At 38.4% G+C, this 20,556-nt stretch overlaps 1 protein-coding gene across 1 annotated transcript in view; it reads left to right on the top strand.

Annotated features, from left to right (window-relative positions):
• The window catches only part of LOC131054531 (SUMO-activating enzyme subunit 1B-1), a 185,673-nt gene that overhangs the window by 89,586 nt on the left and 75,531 nt on the right, over positions 1-20,556 (top strand). The window contains exons 4-5 of the mRNA XM_057989064.2: positions 7,172-7,367; positions 20,120-20,199. Of these exons, the coding sequence (XP_057845047.1) occupies positions 7,172-7,367; positions 20,120-20,199 (276 nt within the window). The remainder of the gene's footprint in view (positions 1-7,171; positions 7,368-20,119; positions 20,200-20,556) is intronic.

Genomic DNA, 20,556 nt, shown 5'->3' with positions numbered 1-20,556 from the left:
CCTGGGAGAGGGACAGGAGCGAATTGTCATTTTAACCTGGATTCTCGTCTTCGACGTTCAAAATCACCATCTCCACGTTGAAACTGGCATTTTCGCTAGGAACCTCAAGCTTGATCGACTTGATTTTGTGGATGAGTGCCTCCTAAGGCTGATATCGCCCTGGTCCCTTGGTGAGGGACAGGAGCGAACCTTATGTTTTCTCCTTGACCTTAGCTTCTTCGATCACCAATTTTCATCATGAGGAAGAAACAACGTTAGTCTTTCACTCCACGCTTGCTTCACTTGGCTTTTACGAGGCATATTTGAAGTTTGAAGGATTTTCGCCCTGGTCCCTTAGTGAGGGACAGGAGCGAACCTGGTGCTCTAGTCTAAATTTGCCATCTTTCAACCTTTGCTTCATGTTCATTGCCTTCCAAATGATATCTTCGACCTAATACAATCTTGCTTTGACATGATCTTCGAAGGAAAATGAGTGTTTTAATGAAAATCGCCCTGGTCCTTGCCTGAAGGGCAGGAGTGAACTTTAGTATTCTGGGCTCACCTTTGTTCTCATCAACTTGCAATTGCCTTCACAATGTAAAACGAGGTCCTTTGATCCTTATTGAACACTTGAAACGTGATCAACATTCAAAACTTAAGCCTTCATGAAGATTTCGCTCTGGTCCCTGACTGAGGGACAGGAGCGAACTTAAGCATATAGTGCAATTCCTTCATCTTTGGCGGTCTTTGATACTTCGTTCTTCGTCGAGACACCTCAAAATGTCCTTGCCACCTTATACTTTGACTTGGAATGACTTGAATTTGGGTGGAAGGCAAGATAGCTACCATTTCGCCCTGGTCCCTAGCTGAGGGACAGGAGCGAATTTTCACTTATAGGCTCCATCACACTTTGCTAACTTCCAAAATTATCTTCAATGGTCTTGTAGTACCCCCTTTCATTCATCTTTGCCTTGGAGTTCATTCTAACTTGGTGAGAAATTGACCTAAGGCAAAAATCGCCCTGGTCCCTTACTGAGGGACAGGAGCGCCTAGGCCAATATGGAGTTCACTTTGGTGTCTTGCACTCTTCAATTTGTCTTCAACAGGTTCGTTACGCCTTCTTTGTTTGCCTCAAACTCAAAACTTGCTTAATCTTTGCCCAAAACATGCCTCATGAGGAAATTTGCTCTGGTCCCTGGGAGAGGGACGAGAGCTACCACTGAATTTCACCCTGGTCCCTGGCTGAGGGACAGGAGCGATTTAGCTTCAAAGTCATGTTTTCCTCATGTTTGCGCTTCCAACCTATATTCAACTGATGAAACATATTTCCTTTGATCTTCTCAAATCGTCAAATTGTTCAAATCCTGCAAGGACAAGGCAATGTTTGATTTTGAGCTCCGGTCCTCCACTGAGGGACAGGAGCGATTTTTGCTCCTGGCACATTTCCATGCTTGTGAAATTCTTCAAATTATATTCAACGGAAAGATCATGCCTCCCTTTATCATTTCCAGTCAAAAATTTGTCTTGATCCTGCAGAGACAGTAAAATCTTGAGAAACAAGCTCCGGTCCTTCACTGAGGGACAGGAGCGATTTTGCTCCTACAGGCCAAAATATCAAGATTTTGGGAGTTTAATCACTTCACAAGGCAAAAACAAGTCATTTCCAATGCCCGGGATCAATTATCAAAATTTTCAAAATTTGGTCAAAATTACTCAATCGGACAAAAATCCAAAATCTCATCATTCACACTTAGACAAATTTGGACTCTGCATTCAAAATTCCGACTGAAACTAGACCAACTCACTTAGCCTCTGGCGAATTCACTTTATTCAAAATTGCATTCTATGGGAGGAAGCTCAAAAAGCTCTCAAGATTGACTGGACTCTGGCCTAAAAACGCAGTAACGGAAACCCTAAGGCTTGACCCTGGTCCAGACAACTTACAAACTAAACCAAAACCCTAAAAAGCAAAGCGAAAGGCGAGCAAAAACGAGCAAAAAGAGGGGGTCCCCATTTAAATGGGGCGATGTGTGAAATGGTCACAACACACCTTCATCCTCCTTGTTGTGCTCGCACACACACCCCTGCTTCAGGGCCCCCCCGTTTTGGTCTGGTCTTCCCTCACGCAAAGAGAGTGCCAAAATCTTGGAAACGTGGGAATCAAGTTTGGGTATTTTCTTTCAAATGCAGATACCATCTTTTTATCGGGCTTTCCAAAGCCAACCAACTGCATGGGTCCCATTTTCCCTTTGCAAAAGCCGTAAATACCCTGAGTTTTCAGAGCAAGCAGACTATATCTCAGCTCAGTGAGGAATCGTTTGTCGCAAGCCTTCAGAGACACGTGATCTCCAAACCCTTGCAATCATCTCATTTTTCCTGAAAATAATCTCGAACTCGCTAGTTGAAGGGCCGAGACAAAGAAAGTCGCACATCTTTCCTAAAATGCTCGGGTTTCGCGAAACGCAAAATCGTGCAGTTTGGTAATAATGGCGTCCAAAGTCGCATCTCACAAAAACCCTAGGTGCCTCGAAGTTTTCACAGGTGCGAAACCAAATCGCACAAGTGGACAAAAGCACGCGAATTTGGAAGCGATGAAAATTGCGAAAAAACAACAACATGAAATTGTGCGTAAAGCCCATATGGGCCGAAAATCTACAAAAGACCCCATCGAGCCGAAATTGGAGACAAGCAAAGTTCACACAAAATAGCCAAATGTGCCGAAAATGAAAGAAATGGTAAGAATCATACATTTTCACCTCTTGAGCCGAAAAACTTAAGAGTGTAATTTCGCGCAAAGTCACCCAAATTAGCCGAAAGGACTGAGTTCACGCGAGGACCTCATTTAGGCCGAAAAAGTTAAACTTTCAAAAGAGGTCATTTAGGCCGAGAATAAGAAAAGAAAAAAGAAAAAAAGAATCGCTCCCTTAATCCCAAATTGCTGAGTTCTGTCAAGGGTCGACCTTTTCATTCGTTTTGAGAGACACAAAATCGCACATTTCGGCTAAAATGCCCGAAATTTCAAGACTTAAGGCAAAATCGGAAAAAACATTAAAATCGCACGTTTCTTTTGAAATGATCAAATTTGTATAAGGGGGGGCATTTAAACAAAGAGGAAAGTCGAGCATTTCGGCTCATAAGCCCGAAATTCTAAAGGGGCGTTTTTAACGAATGTCTCTCAAAATAATCTAAATGCCCGAAATTAAAGGGGTGTCGAAGAGAACAAGAGACCAAATCGCGTCAAAGGAGCAAATGGCCTGAAATTAAGAGAGGCGATAAAAGTGTTAAATGAAATTTGCACAATACTTCTGAAGAAGCCAAGTTTTGTATCATAACAGGGGGGGGCGTTTAAAATTGTAAGTAAAACAAGAAAGTCAAGTCCAAAGTCGCACCTTTTGAGTTAAGGAGCCGAATTTTAACAAGGCCAAGTTAGGTGTTCGAAACTATGTAAAAATCGCACAATCCTTCCAATATAGCCGATTTCATGTCAAAGGATTAGATGTTTAAAACTAAGAAGGCGGACATTGCCAAAAAATTAATATTTTGTTAAATAAATTTATTTAATTTTTCAAAATGATTAATGCAAAGTCAAATTTATTGTTTTATAGATTGACGACATCGAGAGGGCTAGAGCGTCAACCTGAAGCACAAAGTGAAACCTTGATCGCGATCAACGCCGAAAGAGTAAATGAGGAACGTGTTGTAGAGCGCAAGACGAAGCACGGGGAAGCGTGCCATCACCAGACCACCAAAAAACGAGATTGAAGACAAAGAACACAGAGTGCTACAAAATGTGCATTCTCTGAAGAACATACAACTAGAAAATTCTAGAAATTCAGTTTAAAAAACTGAAATTGTTTTTTGTAAAAAGAGAGCCACCTGTGGGCCCCGTCTAATGAATTCAAAGTGAGGGGACATAGGTCAATTATCTCTAACTGCCAAATTGATTAAATTGAAGCCAAACAGTTGTAGGTAGTTGGAAAGGTGGTTGGGGGGGTAACTGAGAATTGAGTAGGCATGGGTAAAGGCTGCCAAGGTTCTAGAAGGCAGATTGCAGCTGTTGGATGCAGCCCATCCTAGCCTCTGATTTAGTATGTAAAATCTATAAAAGGCAAAGGCCTTTCTTTTGTAAAGGGTTAGAGTTTTAGGCAGTTAGAATAGGTTAGAGTTTTGTAGAAAGTTAGATTTTAGGAATAGCATAGAAATGCTACAGAAATTGTTGTAATAGCAGCTGAAATCAATATATGGACATTGATTTGGTGTTTATCATCTTGGTTTCATTTTGTTTGCATGGTTTCCTTCAGCAATTTAGATAGATCTTTTGGTGTGCAGGTGTCCGATGGATTCGGGCTCATACCATTGAGGATATGCTAATTGTGTATGGTTAGCCTGAGCGTTTAAATCGTGCTTAGTTCAATTGCAGGTTTCTGTCTGAGCTGTGCCAGAATTGGTTGCTTACCCATGCTCCTGCAGTCTGAAAATCTTCCAAGTCCCCTTGAAGATTGCACCATTCCTGTGAGGTTGTGAGTTATTCTAGCCAAGTAGGGATTGGTTATGTTGAATCCGTCTACCCGCATACCAGCTTGGTTAATTTTAGGTTTCCTAAACCCTTCTCTTTTGCTTTTATTTCCCAGTTTGAGAATCGCAGCAGACCAGCTTGTTGCAAAACGTAAGTCCCCTTGTGCTCCTAGCAAAACACATCGACCGTTGAGTTATCCCGCAGTCAAGAACTGACATTTGGAACCTTGAGGTTGTCCCCTTTGATCAATTAAAAGCAGTATTAGGGTTTCCTTATACAAGAGAGGATAGGATACTCGGCGAGAACATTCTATTCTGCGTTGGCCGGATAGAGTTGCAGCAATGCGATTTTAGCCACGTCAACGCTCCCTTATGCAGACCTAGGCCTAAGATCCGAGTGCTAACGCCTTCAAGTTATATTCATGCTCGCCTTAGTTCTGATCTTTTTTGTCTCAGGTTTGTTTTGATTGCTTTTTAAGGTCTGATTCATAAGCAGGATCTGAGTTTTGAGGTATGATTACTGAGTTGTTTGGAATCCTAATTGCTGTTCAAATGATGATGAGCAACCTTCTCTATATACATATCCAATGGCAAAGTCACACCCATTGGAAAACAAGCCGACCTTGTAAAGCCTCCTTCATGTGTTGATTGTAGGTTTGAATCCTTGACATTTGAGCTTTTGCCTTGATGTGATTTGCCCTTGAACGATTTGGTAGACTTAATGTTGCCTCTAGCATGGATGTGCTAGCTCCTTCATGAGTTTGATTGTTAGCCTAAAGTCATGATGCTTGAGTCTTCATCTTGATGTTGACTCTTGCAAGCCTTAGTAAACTTGATGTAGAGATATTCTCTACCGCGCTTCCTTGTATATCAGGATATTATTTCCAGCAAAATCACATTATATACATTGAGACTATCCATTTATAAAGTCAAGACCTGATTATAGGAAATGATCACATAGCCTATCATTCGAAAGGTCTTTATTCAAGAGAGGATAGAATACTTAGCATTTTATTTTGTGTTTGAGGTGTCCTAAAAAACACATCAACGCATCCCAAGGTTTTAGGAAAGTTGGTGATTTGCAAGGATGTTGGAAATGTGCAAGTGTGGAATGCTCCTTGAAAGATGGATTTACACTTAAAAAGAAAGCAATTGTATTCATCATGACCCTTGGAATACACTACCATTGTAAGAATATTGTTTCCATAAAATTGGCTCTCTCCAAGAATCTTGGAACTTTCCAAGAATGTTGGAATGGACCCAGAATGGGACATTAAATACACATTTATTTATTTATACGTATATTTCACAAGCACATACAATTAGTTTCTTTCTTTCCTTTTATTTTGAAACTTTGCCCTAAACCTAGCAAATGCAAAGGTTTTAGGCTTTATCTATGAAGGCTATTAGGCATTTCAATTCAAAATCAGCAACATGTAATCTGTATAGAGTACTTTATTTTTATTTTTCCCTTTAAATTCTTTTATTATTCTGATCGTAAGCCATGGGTGTAGGTGGCATGCCAAAACTATTCTTGTTATAAATCATAATTCCAACAGAAGGTTTGGTGTTCAATGGCAGAAAATCCTGCAGTCTCTGTTACCAATTGTAGTATGTCAAGCTCTTGAATGCATGAAATTAAGTGTAATATATTGAAGATTTGGGTAAAGATGTAATAATCTATATCTGAAAATTGACAATTCAGTTGATAGTGTGTCAGGAGTGAGTATAAATTTATTGCAAGGTACACAATTGTAAGGACATGTCTCTTACCATCTCATGTTCATAGATTTGGTGATTTGAATTTGTCCAGTGACATTCCTTTGGTTTAAAGAGCACATGGGAAAAATGTTTGGTTCTTTTGTTAGAGTGTTTATCTCAGGGAACAAAACTTCTAACTCGGAATTCTCGGAGTGATAAAAATCAAGTAAAGTGCTTCTTACTAGAGCTTAAAATGGGATTAAATAACGTATCAAATTGGAGGCAAATTTGGAAAAAATGCTCTTTTCTTAGGAAAATTACAGTGGATGTTGCAATCTTGATGATGATAAACTGCTTATTAATTGTGGAAAAACTCTACAAGTTATGTATATGGAGGATATGTGCTGTTGGGAAGTTGATTGGGAAACTGATAAAAAGACACAAGTATAGAATTTGGGATTGGGAGCTTTATGTAAACATTTCTTTTGTTTTAAAGCATGGCATTTTACCAGAGTGTCCAATCATACTTCAGAAGGAGCTTTTTTGACTCAAGACTTCCGTAAATGTTGAGAAAAAACTTTCTGCAAGATTTTCTAGTTTTCTCTGTTAAAAGAGATCCTGTCTAAATTTTTTCCATGGTAATTAAAAACTTACCTATTGTTTCTACTTACTTTCAGAATAATGTTATCCAAATAGTATAATAGAAGCATTTATGGCCCTGTTGAATGGCTGTTTGGTATTTAAAATGTTAATGAGATCCTTCTCTTTATGCAAGATTCTCTTATATGTTGATAACATTTAGTAAGTATATTGTTTTTAAGAGACTTTAGTATAGTAATCATTCTTGTTACTTTTCAGCTCTGCATGAACATGGTCTTTGCAGGCGTTGGTAGTTTGACGTTGAATATTGATAAAATTTAGTAAGTTTATTGATTTGGTAGTGTATAGTATAATAATCCTTCTTGTTACTTTTCAGCTGTGCAAAAATATTGTACTGGCAGGCGTTGGTAGTTTAACATTGATGGATGATAGTCCTATTACATCAGAAGATTTATCAGTGGGTTTCTTGATTCATGCGGGGGATTCTAAGTGTAATGGGAAATCAATTGCTGAAGTCTGTCAGGATTCTTTAAGGGATTTCAATCCTATGGTCCATGTTTCTGTTGAAAAAGGTAAGCATATATAAACTTGATATTGCCAAGATACTGGGATTCCTGACGCATCTTCACTGATATTTGATATTATTGATAGGGTATTTTTTCCTATAAATGAAAATGCGAGTAAAGAATTTCTGGTTACAATGTACTAGTTTTTTGTTGGGCTATTGCTTTGTTTTAGTTGGAAGTCTTGTGAGAGCTTTTTTTTAATATATTTTTTTGTTGGTAAATTCCCGTTATGGGTTGGCCTTTGGCTTAGATGCCACATCCAACTTGTTCAATGTGGCATTTTCCCTAGCTTCATTGCTTTAGCATGTCTTCTAATGATTTTAGTATTGTAGCTTGATGGTTTATTTTCGAATGATCTTTAATTGGCCTCGCTATTCTAATGTATAATTCACCAACACGGATACATGCATTTTCCTTATGTATTGTTTCTCAGATTCATTAGAATCAGCTATAAAACAACCTATTCCACCAAGTAGTACCAGTTTCTCTGATGGCTTCCATAGTCATGAGAATTCGGCCTTGACAGTATAACCAAAGCCCGAAGCCTATCCATCTCTATCAGGTCAGGAACTAGTGTCAGTAGATGGCAATCTCTTGACAAGGGAGGTAGAGGATCCAAATTAATTAACTGATGTAGGTAGTTGAAAAAAATTCTGATTTTTCAAAAAACAGACTGAAAACTGAAATACAGCAGAGTTTAGAAGAAACCCTCGGTCACCAGCACCCAAATGTGTAGACTTGCGGCCTGAAACAGAGACCCCAATTGCCTTTTCATGGGCAGAAAATTGGAAATAAACCCTCGTGTGAGCAGAAAATACAGAGAATCCTGTCGCTAGGAACAAACACGAAGCACAGAATACTCAGATCTGAAATCGTGAACAGAGAGTCGACGCAGAATCACACACGAACGTGTAAAAAATCAGGTGATGGAGGTTGTGCGAAAACAAGAACAAAAACTTCTGCCATCAATTTTGTCAGATCCGTTGCAGGAAAAGCAGGAACCCTTGTTGCGTGGTCTGTCGATGATTAAGATCACGCGACAGAAGCAGGAGACTGTGCAGCAGAAACACAAGGAGGGCGCATGGCAAAATCACAGAAAACGGCCACTTGTTTTTCGAGATCGATGAAAAAATGCCCAGATCATGCCAAAAAATCTTTTGAATGTTTACAGTCAAACCCATGAATTTTTCAAACACTTCCTGGGATTTTTCTTCAAGAAAAAATCCATCGAAATTTTCAGAAAAGAAATTTAGAAAAACTCACGAATTTAAAAAAAAAAAAAAACTTGCCAAAAAAACAATACTGCTCTGATACCATGTAATGGTAATTGCATGATTGATTGATTGAATAATGAAGTACATATAGGCAATTAGAAGACAATGTTTCCTTAAGAAACCATCGTAAACAGAAGTAGAAATAGAAACATTTTATTCTAACTAAAGTACACTTAATAAATGACCATTAACTAATAAATAAATACTTAAGAGTTGAACAATAGGCTGTCAAGGAGTTGTAAGAATTTATACTATTGAAAGAACAATTCAAGGCTGCAAAGTGATGTTACTGCAACTCTATTTCTTCTAGCTACATCTTATATTCATCATGCAATTGTGTACATGCTCACATACAAGCTTACATTCATCGCATATCTATTCCATATTAGATTTAGTCTTCTGCTAACATGTGACCCATTTTTTTCCACAAGATAATATTTTGACAAAGAGTGTATGTGGATATTTTAACTTACGTAGAGTTGAATTTGACTTCTATCTGTTGTTATGAACAAGTAGTCTATTGTAATCAGTTGAATATATCGATTAGTTACCTTTTTAAGTGTTTTAATGGAATTACGCCTCAAAAAGTTAAAAACCATATCTTTTAATTTTACGCGTTAGTAGACGAGGCTGCAATGTAGTGACAGTTTAGCATGTATTCCTTAAAATATAAACATATCGATTGTTTTTGGTTGACCAGTAGGTTATGAGACACAAGAGAGTTTTAGGCTTTTAGCCTTTTGAACTCATTGCCTAAGCCATAATTGATGTTGAGAGCTTGAGTCCAGCATCATAAGGACATAATCAAGTCTGCAATGCACTTTCAGTTGGAGCATTAATATGAACCTCAGGAATCTTTTTGTCCGCTGCCATGTTCTATTGTTAAAAGGATTGGAACATAGAGGTCTCCCAAAGCTTTGTATTCCTGGCTTGTTCTAGTCATCATAAGGATCAGGTTTCCTCAATTTATTTTACAGTTCTAGCCTCATTCACCTGAACATCACATGGTCATTGTTTCCATTTATGCAACCAGTTATTTGATTATTTTTCTTGTACTCACTGTTTTCTAATGGCAATATTCAGTACTGGATCTACTCTGAAGGATACTCTTAGCTTATTGCACCGTAGACAATACTATTTCAAACCTAGATTTTTCTTTATGTGTTGATTGCCATGATTTATAGAAGGAGCTAAATGCAGTAATATATCGATGATAAGAAAGTTAGCCTAGTTAATACTACAAATGACATCGTGTATCATGTTTAGCTTTAACTCATGTACAACATAAGGAACCTCGTTTAGTGACTGTCCAACAACCTCATGCACGTGAAATTAAGATTCCTTATTACAAATATACCAAGTCCAGTCCCTCAATTTTAGTAATGATCAAGGGATTTTATATGACTCTACACAGTCTGTTGGTAAAAGCCAAAGAAGGGGATTGAGTGAAAATGATGCACATTGTAAGGTTGAAAGTTTTGCGTTATATTATTAAACATATGCTAAAAGCCTAAAAATAGAAAGTATAGTCTTAAAATAGGCATTACTTACAACAATCTAACTACAACTAGTTGTTACAGACAAGTGCACACATACACTTCATTATAATATTAATCTAATATTCTAATATCCCCTCGTAATGAATAAACCAAAAAGTAAAAACAACACCAAGCTTGTCCTTGAACTTGAGAAAATAAATAGGACTGAGATGTTTAGTCTTTAAATCGAGTGCTGTTCCTGAGAAGTGAAAAAATGAAGAGAAATGTTTTCACTATCCACCAATTGTTGAATGTAGTGACAATGAATCTTGATGTGTTTGGTTCAAGCATGATACATTGGATCCTTCACTAAACTCATTGCTTCTTGATTAATGGAGAAAAGTGGAGTAGGAGTATTGTTGTGACCTTTTCACACATCGCCCCATTGCAAAGAGGGACCCCCTCTTTCTTGCTTTCCACTTTTGTTAGTTTAGGGTTTTTGGCAGTCAGGTGGCAATGTTGAGCTTTCATGCCTGAGTCTCATTTTTGAGGTGATCATGCCCAAAGGTCTTCAATGTGCGAGCAATGTTTAAATTTTGAGTTTTGTAGTCAATAGGATCAAATGTTTAAAAAATGTTAAAATGTCAAGGTGATCCTAAATTTGTCGGTTGCAACTTGCTATAAATGTGAGCATAATGTGTCTTAAATGTTGCAAATTGGTGTGAATGTTGTGCTAGAGCATCAAAAGTCCCTATAGGAGTCGTTTTTCCACTCCTAGGAGGTAGATCGAGTCAGAAGTGCACAAAGTCCTGATGGAATCCTTTTTTCTACCTCTCAAATCTAGGTAAAATGTTAAAAATCTTGATGGAAATAGAATTTTCATCGAATAAAATATGATAAGTTTGGGCCTTTACAGTGTGAAAATTATCATAGTCCCGATGGAAGATGTTTTTCCCCCATGAAATCAAGGCATAAAAATGAGCCGTTTCCATTGAGTAATAAAGGTGAAAATGGATTTTGTCCTGATGGAGCATGATTTTCCACTCCATTTTTGAGTAAAAAGAGTTGTTTCAATGATGAAAATTGTCTCAGTCCCGATGAGGTGCGTTTTTCCCCTCATGGATTGAACTTGCAAGTATTTTTGGGGAAAATCTCGATGCATCTGGAATCTCCATTGAGGTTGTCCCGATGGAGGTCGTTTCTCCACTAGGCCTTCAAGAGTGAAAATGTACAAGCAAAGTGTGTCCCAATGACCCATCTTTTTCCACTAGGAGGTAAGTGACTAAGTTTGAGTGAATCTGTGAGTCCAGATGAGGTTCGAATCTCCACCAGAGGGAAAATGATTGAAATGAATTGAAGTAAGGATGAATTTGTGTGTCCCGATGGAGGTCGATTCTCCATTGGGGGCAAAAGGAAGGAAAATGACAAGTTTTATGTGTTCTGATGGAGTTCGGTTTTCCCTTGGAGAGTGTTTTGATAGATTTTGATAGAATTTTGATGAGAATGTGAGTCCAGATGAGGTTCAAATTTTCATCAAGGGATATTCTTGCATGAAATGATCAAATTTGTTTGTCCAGATGGCTATCGATTTTCCCTTGGAGTGGATTTGTGGGTGAAAATGAATTAAGTGATGAAAATAACTTGTCTAGATAAGGGTCGATTTTCCCCTAAAGGCCATAATTTGCAAGTTGGGGTAAAAATTAAAATTAAGCGAAAAATATGTGTCCAGATGGAGTTCGAATTTCCCCAAGTGGCTGGTGATTAAATTCAAGTGAAGTTTTAAAGGCAAGTGTGTCCCAATTGATATTGATTTTCCCCTACCACATATATTTAATGATCAAACAAGGTAAAATGTGCCAAATGTTGGAATCCCAATGCATATTGATTTTCCACTTGGCTGGTAAAAGACAAGTTTTATCCCACATTGGCTGTTTGGTGAAGTTACAAGGTGAAAACATGAATAAAACATACAATCCAGCGCCTATATTATATTATATTGTGATTGATTTGACAGTTAATGAGCTGGAAGAAGACAAAGGAAGGTTCGCTACAGCTGGAGTAAAGGCGATTTTGTCCAAAACCTCTTGTGGCACCATTGTTGGGAGATAGTTTAAGCATTTAGAGGTGGTGCCATTGCTGGTTGAAGACATCTTTCCAGCTGTGACAACATTCCCAGCCACCATTGATTCACAATGTATTGTTCCCAGCCCTTGTTCGCTGTTCCAAATCATTGTCCCAGTCATTGTTTGTGCCCAGGCGTGTTCATTTCCAGCTGATTGGGACAAAATCGCACCGAGTGTATGTGGCGCCATGATTATTGAGTGATCCCAGCCATCAAAGTTGCAGTTACAGAGGTGTTTCAGACCTCCAAACTCAGAAAATCAGAGCTGATAAGAACATTTTGACATCAAAATACCCCATTTTCTGCGTGTTGGAAGGTGTCTTCAGACTTAGTTATTGCGATCAGACTTGTTTTGGGTCTGAAAGTCAGGTTTTATGAGAGGTGATATGCCTAATTAGATCAAAATTCTAACATTTTTTCAGAATTCGTAGTTCACATTGTTTAAATTTCTGATTTCGAGCTCATAAATGTAAAAAAAATCTGTCAAATCAGAACTTAGGTAAATTCTGAAAATGAATTGTTAAAATTAGATTTTGTCACGATATTAACTACCAGTTTCATACAAGTGCCATGTCTAAAGGAGGGATATCAGCGAGGAAGAATCAATTGAAGATTGTGCAAGAAGCTACTATCCGGAGTCGTAGTAACATCCCGATGAAAGAAGATCGAAGATACCAACATGGAGTATCTAGACATGAAGAGGCTGAGGTGAAGAATGTTTGGAATGAAGAATCATCTTCCATCCACTTTGCGCCTCAAGGAGCGCTACTTGAGACAGGGATGTATTATTTTATTGAAGAGATAGCGGGAGGAACAATCATGATCAACTAGGCAAAGATTATAAGTGACAACCTAGACATCCAGTTGAGAGGTTTGGAAAAGACAAAGACATTCTACATGACTTCCTACCTAGTCTACATGCTTGCAAGACATATTGTATAAAAACGATTGATGTGCAAGGGCGGAGTTGGGAACAGGCGAGGACAATACAGAGTGTACGAGTGCTATCCACAACTCCACTTGCATGAGATTGAGCATTATAGAAGGGTGAACAATGCTTTCACCATGTACATCACAAGGTCGCTGCAAGGTGTAATACATAAACGATTTGTCTAAGGAGGCAATGGCACTTATTGAGAAGTACAGATTGTGGTATATCCAGTTTCGTACCTCACGGACCTAAGGATTCAGGGATTCACGTCAGAACCATACAAGCTTCCTAGGTATCTGACAGATAAAATGGTGTTACTTGAGGTAGTGAGACAGCTCTTAGAGTATGATTTCCTCCAAAAGGCAAAGCACAAGTAGGGGATTACTTTTCCTATCATACTTGGGAAATGATGGAGGTATGCCCCACTGCAGCAGCAACAAAGACAGTTAATGAGGAATTGGAATTCTATCGTCTTGGAATCTATAGAGGTAGGGATCGATTTGATCCATTTTAGAGAATTGTAATGATTAAGGGAGGGAAGTTTATACACAGGATTGACATCGAAGACTATTTGGCCAATCTCATGGATGAGTTCACAGTTAGAAGGAAGATGTGGTCTCGGATGTTAGTGGACTTCTTGAGGAAGTGTAACTTCTTCTCCATTTTGGATCATGTGCAAGATGATGGGGATCACATCCACCTGTAGTACGCAAAGGAGAAAGACAAGCCTATCATGTTGCCTAGTTGGATGCAACCTGAGTTGGTAGATTTGAATATTGTGATGAGAGATGTAAATGATTGCTCCAAGGCATGGGTAGACAAGTACATTACTGAGTTGAGAAAACTAAAGGTCATCCTAACCTATGATAAGATGAGAAATGAGGAGTCCTCTCTAAATGATTATGAGAGAACAATAAGCAATGTTAGAACACGCAATGATGAGGAAAGTCAATCTCCCAAAAGAAGGAAAGGTATGCCTGGAGGATCACAAGTGAAAGGCAAGGAGATTGTTAGCCAAGAGTCAAGGCATAAGAAATATAAGTCTAATGCTCCTCAATCTACCATGAGTTCCTCATCCGTGAAGGAGAATAATATGACATAAAAAGACAATGAGTCCGAATAGGGTTCCGACATAGAAATCCTACAAGGATTTACATGCTACAACACAATCGGCACCACATGAAGATGATGAAGAGCAGCTAGGATCTCCCACAATTCAACTTGAGGTCGATTTGGGCAACAACATGGTGGATTTGACTAAGTATAAAGATGATGATGATGTTATTTCAGCCTTGAGAGGACTTGATCAGGATCTACACCTCAAAGATGGGATGGAATTCTCAACCATTCCTGATTGGTTGCTGAGAAGCATGGAGAAGAAGAAAGTGATAGAGGCGCAACCCACAAAGGATATTGATGACTTCCTAGCTAGGGTTGGCAAGGAAAAGGAAAAGAAGAAAGCAAAGATGTTCTCTAAGATCATTAGAGATGATACAGGAGCACACATTGCACAAGTGGCTGTCCCAACTGGTGATAAGACTAGAGATGTGGTCACTCCTATGGACTATTAGGTTACCACATTTAACTTGGACCTACTAATTCCAGGAGTTAGATGATACGGTCAAGGCAATTGAGGCACAATTAGACAAGACTATTGAAAAGAAAGAGATGTTTGAGAGTGAGAACAGGAGACTCAAAGAATATATGGAAGGGATGAATTCCCTAAGGCGTGAAGATCCTACCTTTGTCTCACCCATTGCTATTGCTCATGGATCCCCTTTTGATCATGAGGCAATGAGGAATACATATCAAGAGGTTGGAAAATGTTAGAGGATGTTTCAAGACAAGCGGATGATTTCCTAGCTCAGTTTGTCCAAGCATTTGATAACATAGTGATGCTCATATTCAAGATGCAGTACTTGGAAGGAGTATGGGAAGATTTCCAACCAATGTAGAAAAGACTATGGGTGTTGAAGCGAATTCCTATGTCCACATTCATCCAGGAGGGAGTTGTTCATGATTTTCATGGTTGGTATTGTTCTTTGGCAATGAGGAAGTTAGTGTATGATCATGCAAAGCAGGAGTGCATGGAGATGGAAGGATCGATCCAAGAGATACAATCCAAGATCCTTACATCTATTGGAGAATTATTAGGACAAGATGTCCACTCCTCTAGTAGTTTGGACTTGGAAGAGTTGAAGGAGAAGATAAAGTTCATTGACTTCAAATAGTTGGAATCTATAAGGAAGAATCAGCTAGATGACTTGGTTTCATTAATTTAAAATAGGAATAAAAAATTGACAATAGTCAAATCTAAAAAATTGTAGAAGTCAAGCATTTTTTGAGAGGTTTGGAGTTTGAAGTATGTTATAAGTGCTCAAACTATTTAAAATAGCAAATCCCCATGAAGGTCTGTGTGGTTTCAAAGGTTGCCCCTCAACCCTATTGGGGGCATTGTGTAATGTCCCCTTCTTGCACCTACCTTAGTACAAGTTTTCCATTAGCTTATTCTCGGGCTCTTGTAGGCTAAGTGAATATGGGTAGGGGACTTAGTGTCCTGAGCCAAGTTCTAGTAGTGATTTTCGAAGTTTTTTGGCAAACTTTCTATTTTTGGCATATTGCTATTTAAGTTCTATTTTTATCACTTCGTCTTGGTCTCTACCCCTTTTCAATTCAGTGTAGTGGTTTCCAGTTTTGACTTTGGTGAGTTTTGATGTTTTCAAAGAGATTTGATTTTTATCATCAAGTCTATTATAAAGTTGCTTTATGACTTAAAGTAGGGGTGATGGGTTCATAAAGTGTACCCCTTGTTCAATGCCTATTGAAGTGAAAGCTTAAGCCCCCTTTTTAAAAAGGGGCTAGTTAGACATCCTATTGTGATGCCAAGAATGGGGGGAGGTGATATTTTATAAGTTTATTATTTTTGCATCCCTAAGGTGATGCCAAAATTTGAGTAGGGAATAAAGCAAAGTTAGAATGTTATTTTTGAGAGCTCCAAAAGGTTTGACCTTTTTTGGGTTATTTTATTGTGATTTAAAAAGAGGTTTTGGAGGGAAATGAATTTAACTTGAAGAAAAGATGCCCTAACTCTTTTCCTCTCTCTTTATATTCTCATTTGAGCTCTCATTTGATTATGCTTGCTTTGACAACTTATTGTTATGCTGCTGAATTGATTTCTGGAGTTCTTTGGCTGGATAGAGGATGAAATCCCTCATCTGGGTTGTTGGTTTTGGTGGTGAAACATCCACCCTAGCTGGTTGGTACTTTGGGTTGAAGATATTCAATGATTTTTGGCTTGTTGGTAGATTTTGGCTTGAGAAAGATAAAGATATTTTCAGTATTTTGATATGGGTTTGATGATTTTCATGTGGTGTGTGGATTTCTGGAGTGTGGTTTGAATTTTAGTTTTGTTAGAAGCTTTTTCTGAGTGCTGGTGTAATTTTTTTGAGCTTTGGAGTGCTTTTTCTGAGTAGCTGGGATTCGAAGTTTGGCTCATATTTAAGTGAGAAGACCAGCTATTATTCTGGGTATTATTTCTGAGTATTCCTCTATGCTGGGTAATGCATTTTGAGTGGTCATTTGTTGGTCAAGAACTGAAATAATTATGCCAAATTGCCCCTAGAACTGGGCGCTATGTACATACACACACGTATGTACATACATACATACATAGTTTAGGCACAATGAAAGTCAGACGAATGTCCATCTTAATTCAAAATAGAGTTTAATAACCGTCTTAATCAAGATTAAACACATAATTTCAAATCAGATTAAGTTTGAATCTCTTTTAATCTTAAAGTTCATGTCTCAGGCTTTTAATCAAGTACTCCAAGAAGGTTGCTGGGCTTCAGTCTGTGACATATTTGTGCATTGATGTAGTCACTTGCACCAGGAAGAAAGGAGGATAAAACTCTCTTGTATGCAAATAAGACTATAGATGTCAAGGCTGAAAGTGAAACTTTTCCTTTGTTTAAGTATTTTTTATTTAAATATTGCTCAAACTATATACAAGCTATAGAGAGTCAATCTGTTGGTTAGAACTATTTTTTCTTTTTCTTTTTACAGTTGTGATATCAGAGTTCAGCATTATTTGTTTGAATTTTGTTCATTTAATGAAAGATGGCTTGTGTATTTGAGCCCACATATTTTTGTAGTGTTGGACATTTTTTGATTTACAACTTTGTGTATCGTTGATTAGAATGTAGAATCACATGCATCCCTTTCAGATCAAGTTATTTGCCATATGTTTTGTTCCTCATGGGATGTTATGTGAGATGCTACAGTATAGGGCCCAGGCTCTGTTTTTTTAACATTTTTTGGCATTTATATGCATATGTTGTCAATAATTCTGATAATGAAATTGTGTTGATGTTATTAGCGGCGGGAGTTATCTCCTAAGTTTGAAATCATCTATAACTATTGAAGCCGACTCTATATTTATGCAGACTCAGTCCAAAAGTCACCTCACTTTGAAAGAGGTCGACTCTTCATGAAGAGTCACCATAACGGGTATATATATAAGTTAATTTCCTCCTCCTTGGGGTAGAGTGTAGAAGACAAGCAGGTCAATGCATAGGCAGATCGAATATACAGTTAATCTGCATTATCCAGAAAAGTAGTGCTCGGGGGAGACGATAGCAATATATCGTCTATGGTTTGGAGGGCAACAATGATCTATGTCATTGCCTGTGGTTAAACGAGCACACCCTTTAACATGGTATCAGAGCAGACATGATAATAGGGTTTGAAGAAGATTTTGTGCCTATTAGTGTTACAGATTGCAGCGGCAAATTTGTTGGCAGCTTCTGAGTTCTTGGACTCCATCATTAAAGTCTGAGATAAAGGAGGAAAGGCAACGATAGTTGTTGTTAGAAGTTCTCATTGCCAATTTGCATAAGGCATTCCCTTCATTACAACAGATTACATCTCTTTCTCCTTCGTGGCAGATTACCATCGCTAACAGTCTTGTTTCTGTTTGGAGAAATTGTGACAGTCATGAAATAAAAGCAAATATGTGTTGAGAAGGGTACTCGGTCATAGTGAATTTGGCATTACCTATCTGAATATTGTTAGAATCGTCTGAAGCAATGACATCCGAGGCTCCGTCATTCACTGGCCCATGCCAAATCTAATGATTTCTTGGCTCGTGTTATTTTACCCAGTCATGTAAGAAGTGTGTTGATCGGGCCGCAATATCCTGGATTGGTGTATTATGGTATTATGGGGTGGAATTGAAGCGCCCGACCGACGGTGAGCCTCATAACTTTGTGACACTCTTGTGCGTAGGGTCTTGGAGGAGTTTCTTTTTCATCTAGATGAATTTGCAAATGAATGTGGCTATCACTATTTACAGGCTGCTCTATCGTGATGACTAAGTGAAATAGCTGATGCCTGAGAAAGCTGCACATCCCTCGAAGAGGAAGAACCCATACAGATTGTCATTACGATCAGTTTCTTCGAAGAGGAGGAAATAACATTCAGAGGGAGTCTGACAAACCAATAGAGGCAACCTTGGATGAGGAGGTCAAGAGCTTGATGCAAGTACTTGAGCTTTATAGGGAGTCACATTATCATTTGTTAATGCATTTTTCTCCGAGACAGAGAAATTTGAGGTGAAAGCCCTTGTTAATGCATCTTTCTTTGAGACGGAGAAATTTGAGGTGAAAGCCCTTGTCCATCTTTGAGACAGAGAAATTTGAGGTGAAAGCCCTTGTCCATCTCTGAGACGGAGATGCGGTTCTTTCCACCCTTTGGGAGTAGCCATCGTGGATGTCATACATCACGTTGAGAGACTCCGTGATGATTCTCTTGTACTTGTGTTTATCCACCCTCTGGGAGTAGCCATGGTGGATGTCATGTTGAGAGACTCCATGACGACATCACGTTGAGTGACTCCTTGATGGGCACTTGTGCACTTGTTCCCTTCCACACATGGGAGTAGCCATGGTGGACATCGCGTTGAGTGACTCCGTGATGAACTCTTTGTATTTGCGTTTCTTTCCACATATGGGAGTAGCCATGGTGGATGTCATGTTGAGAGACTCCATGACGTTATCACGTTGAGAGACTCTATGATAAACTCTTTTCCATAGTTGGGTGTAGCCATTGTGGGTGTCATGTTGAGAGACTCCATGACATGGATATTTGGAAAGATACCTCCCTAGCTAAGAGGGAGTGTTGATGTTAGTAGCGGCGAGAGTTATCTCCTAAGTTCGAAATCATCTATAACTATTGAAGCTGATTCTATATTTATGCCGACACAATCCAAAAGTCACCTCACTTTGAAAGCGGCCGACTCTTCATGAAGAGTCATCGTAACGGGTATATATATAAGTTAATTTCCTCCTCATTGGGGTAGAGTGTAGAAGACAAGCAGGTCAATACATAGGCAGATGGAATATACAGTTAATCTGCATTATCTAAAAAAGTAGTGCTCGGGGGAGACGATAGCAGTATATCATCTATGGTTGGGAGGGCAACAATGATCTATGCCATTGCCTGTGGTTAAACGAGCACACCCTTTAACAATTTGGACGTATATTCAAGTTAAGCCAACAAGAGTATAATGGTTTTCACATTAGGAAACTATAAGATTCCATTTTCTAGTAGGTGATAGGACATTTCTTTCATGAACCTATAGCCGTTTGCTGTCAATTAATCACAAATAAATGAGAATAAGGAGTATTGTTTCTGACAGGCCCTGTGCTTGGTCATTGTGATTTTACTACTATATCTGGAACATGTCCTTTAGTTTAGTCAAATTCTTTCTTGCTTTTTTTAGTTGCTGCCCTATTCTTTTTTGTCTGCTGCTCTGCTGTATCGCAAGATTTTAAGGGGTTTTCCCCATTTGCTTCTCTACACAATGCAGAGATTGTAATGTTTACATATTTGAATTATTTACATGTTTGTGGGGAAAAATAGTTAAATTGTACTCACTGTCTGCATTTTAACAGGTAGTCTGGTTGAGATAGCTGCTGATTTTCTGGACAACTTCGATGCTGTAGTTCTTGGGCGCGCATCAATTGCTACAAAAGTATGATTTGTATTTCATCTCAACGATATGTTAAGACATGTATTTTCAGTCCTGCATCTCCCTAGCCATTGAAATTTTTGTTTGTTTGCAGGCTTATATGTGTCTATTTTGTACTGTGTTTAGTAAACCTTATTATTATCTTAAGTTGTGAAAATGACATTCAACTTTTGCTAGTTATCCTGGTACTTTGAAAATTTGAAATAAACATATGGTTTTAACATGTACCATATATGGATTAACAGACAAATCGAGAAGCATACCTTTATGTTCAAACAACTTTTTTCCCATTGGTCTTCTTTCTTACTATACTGTTCAGCCATGGGAAAATTCTCTGTCATAAGTCCGTTTACCTGGTTT

The sequence above is a fragment of the Cryptomeria japonica genome, chromosome 2 (assembly GCF_030272615.1).
Source record: "Cryptomeria japonica chromosome 2, Sugi_1.0, whole genome shotgun sequence".
NCBI classification, from domain to species: Eukaryota; Viridiplantae; Streptophyta; class Pinopsida; order Cupressales; family Cupressaceae; genus Cryptomeria; species Cryptomeria japonica.
The sequence above is the reverse complement of the archived record's forward strand: the minus strand, read 5'-3'. Positions and strand labels throughout refer to the sequence as shown.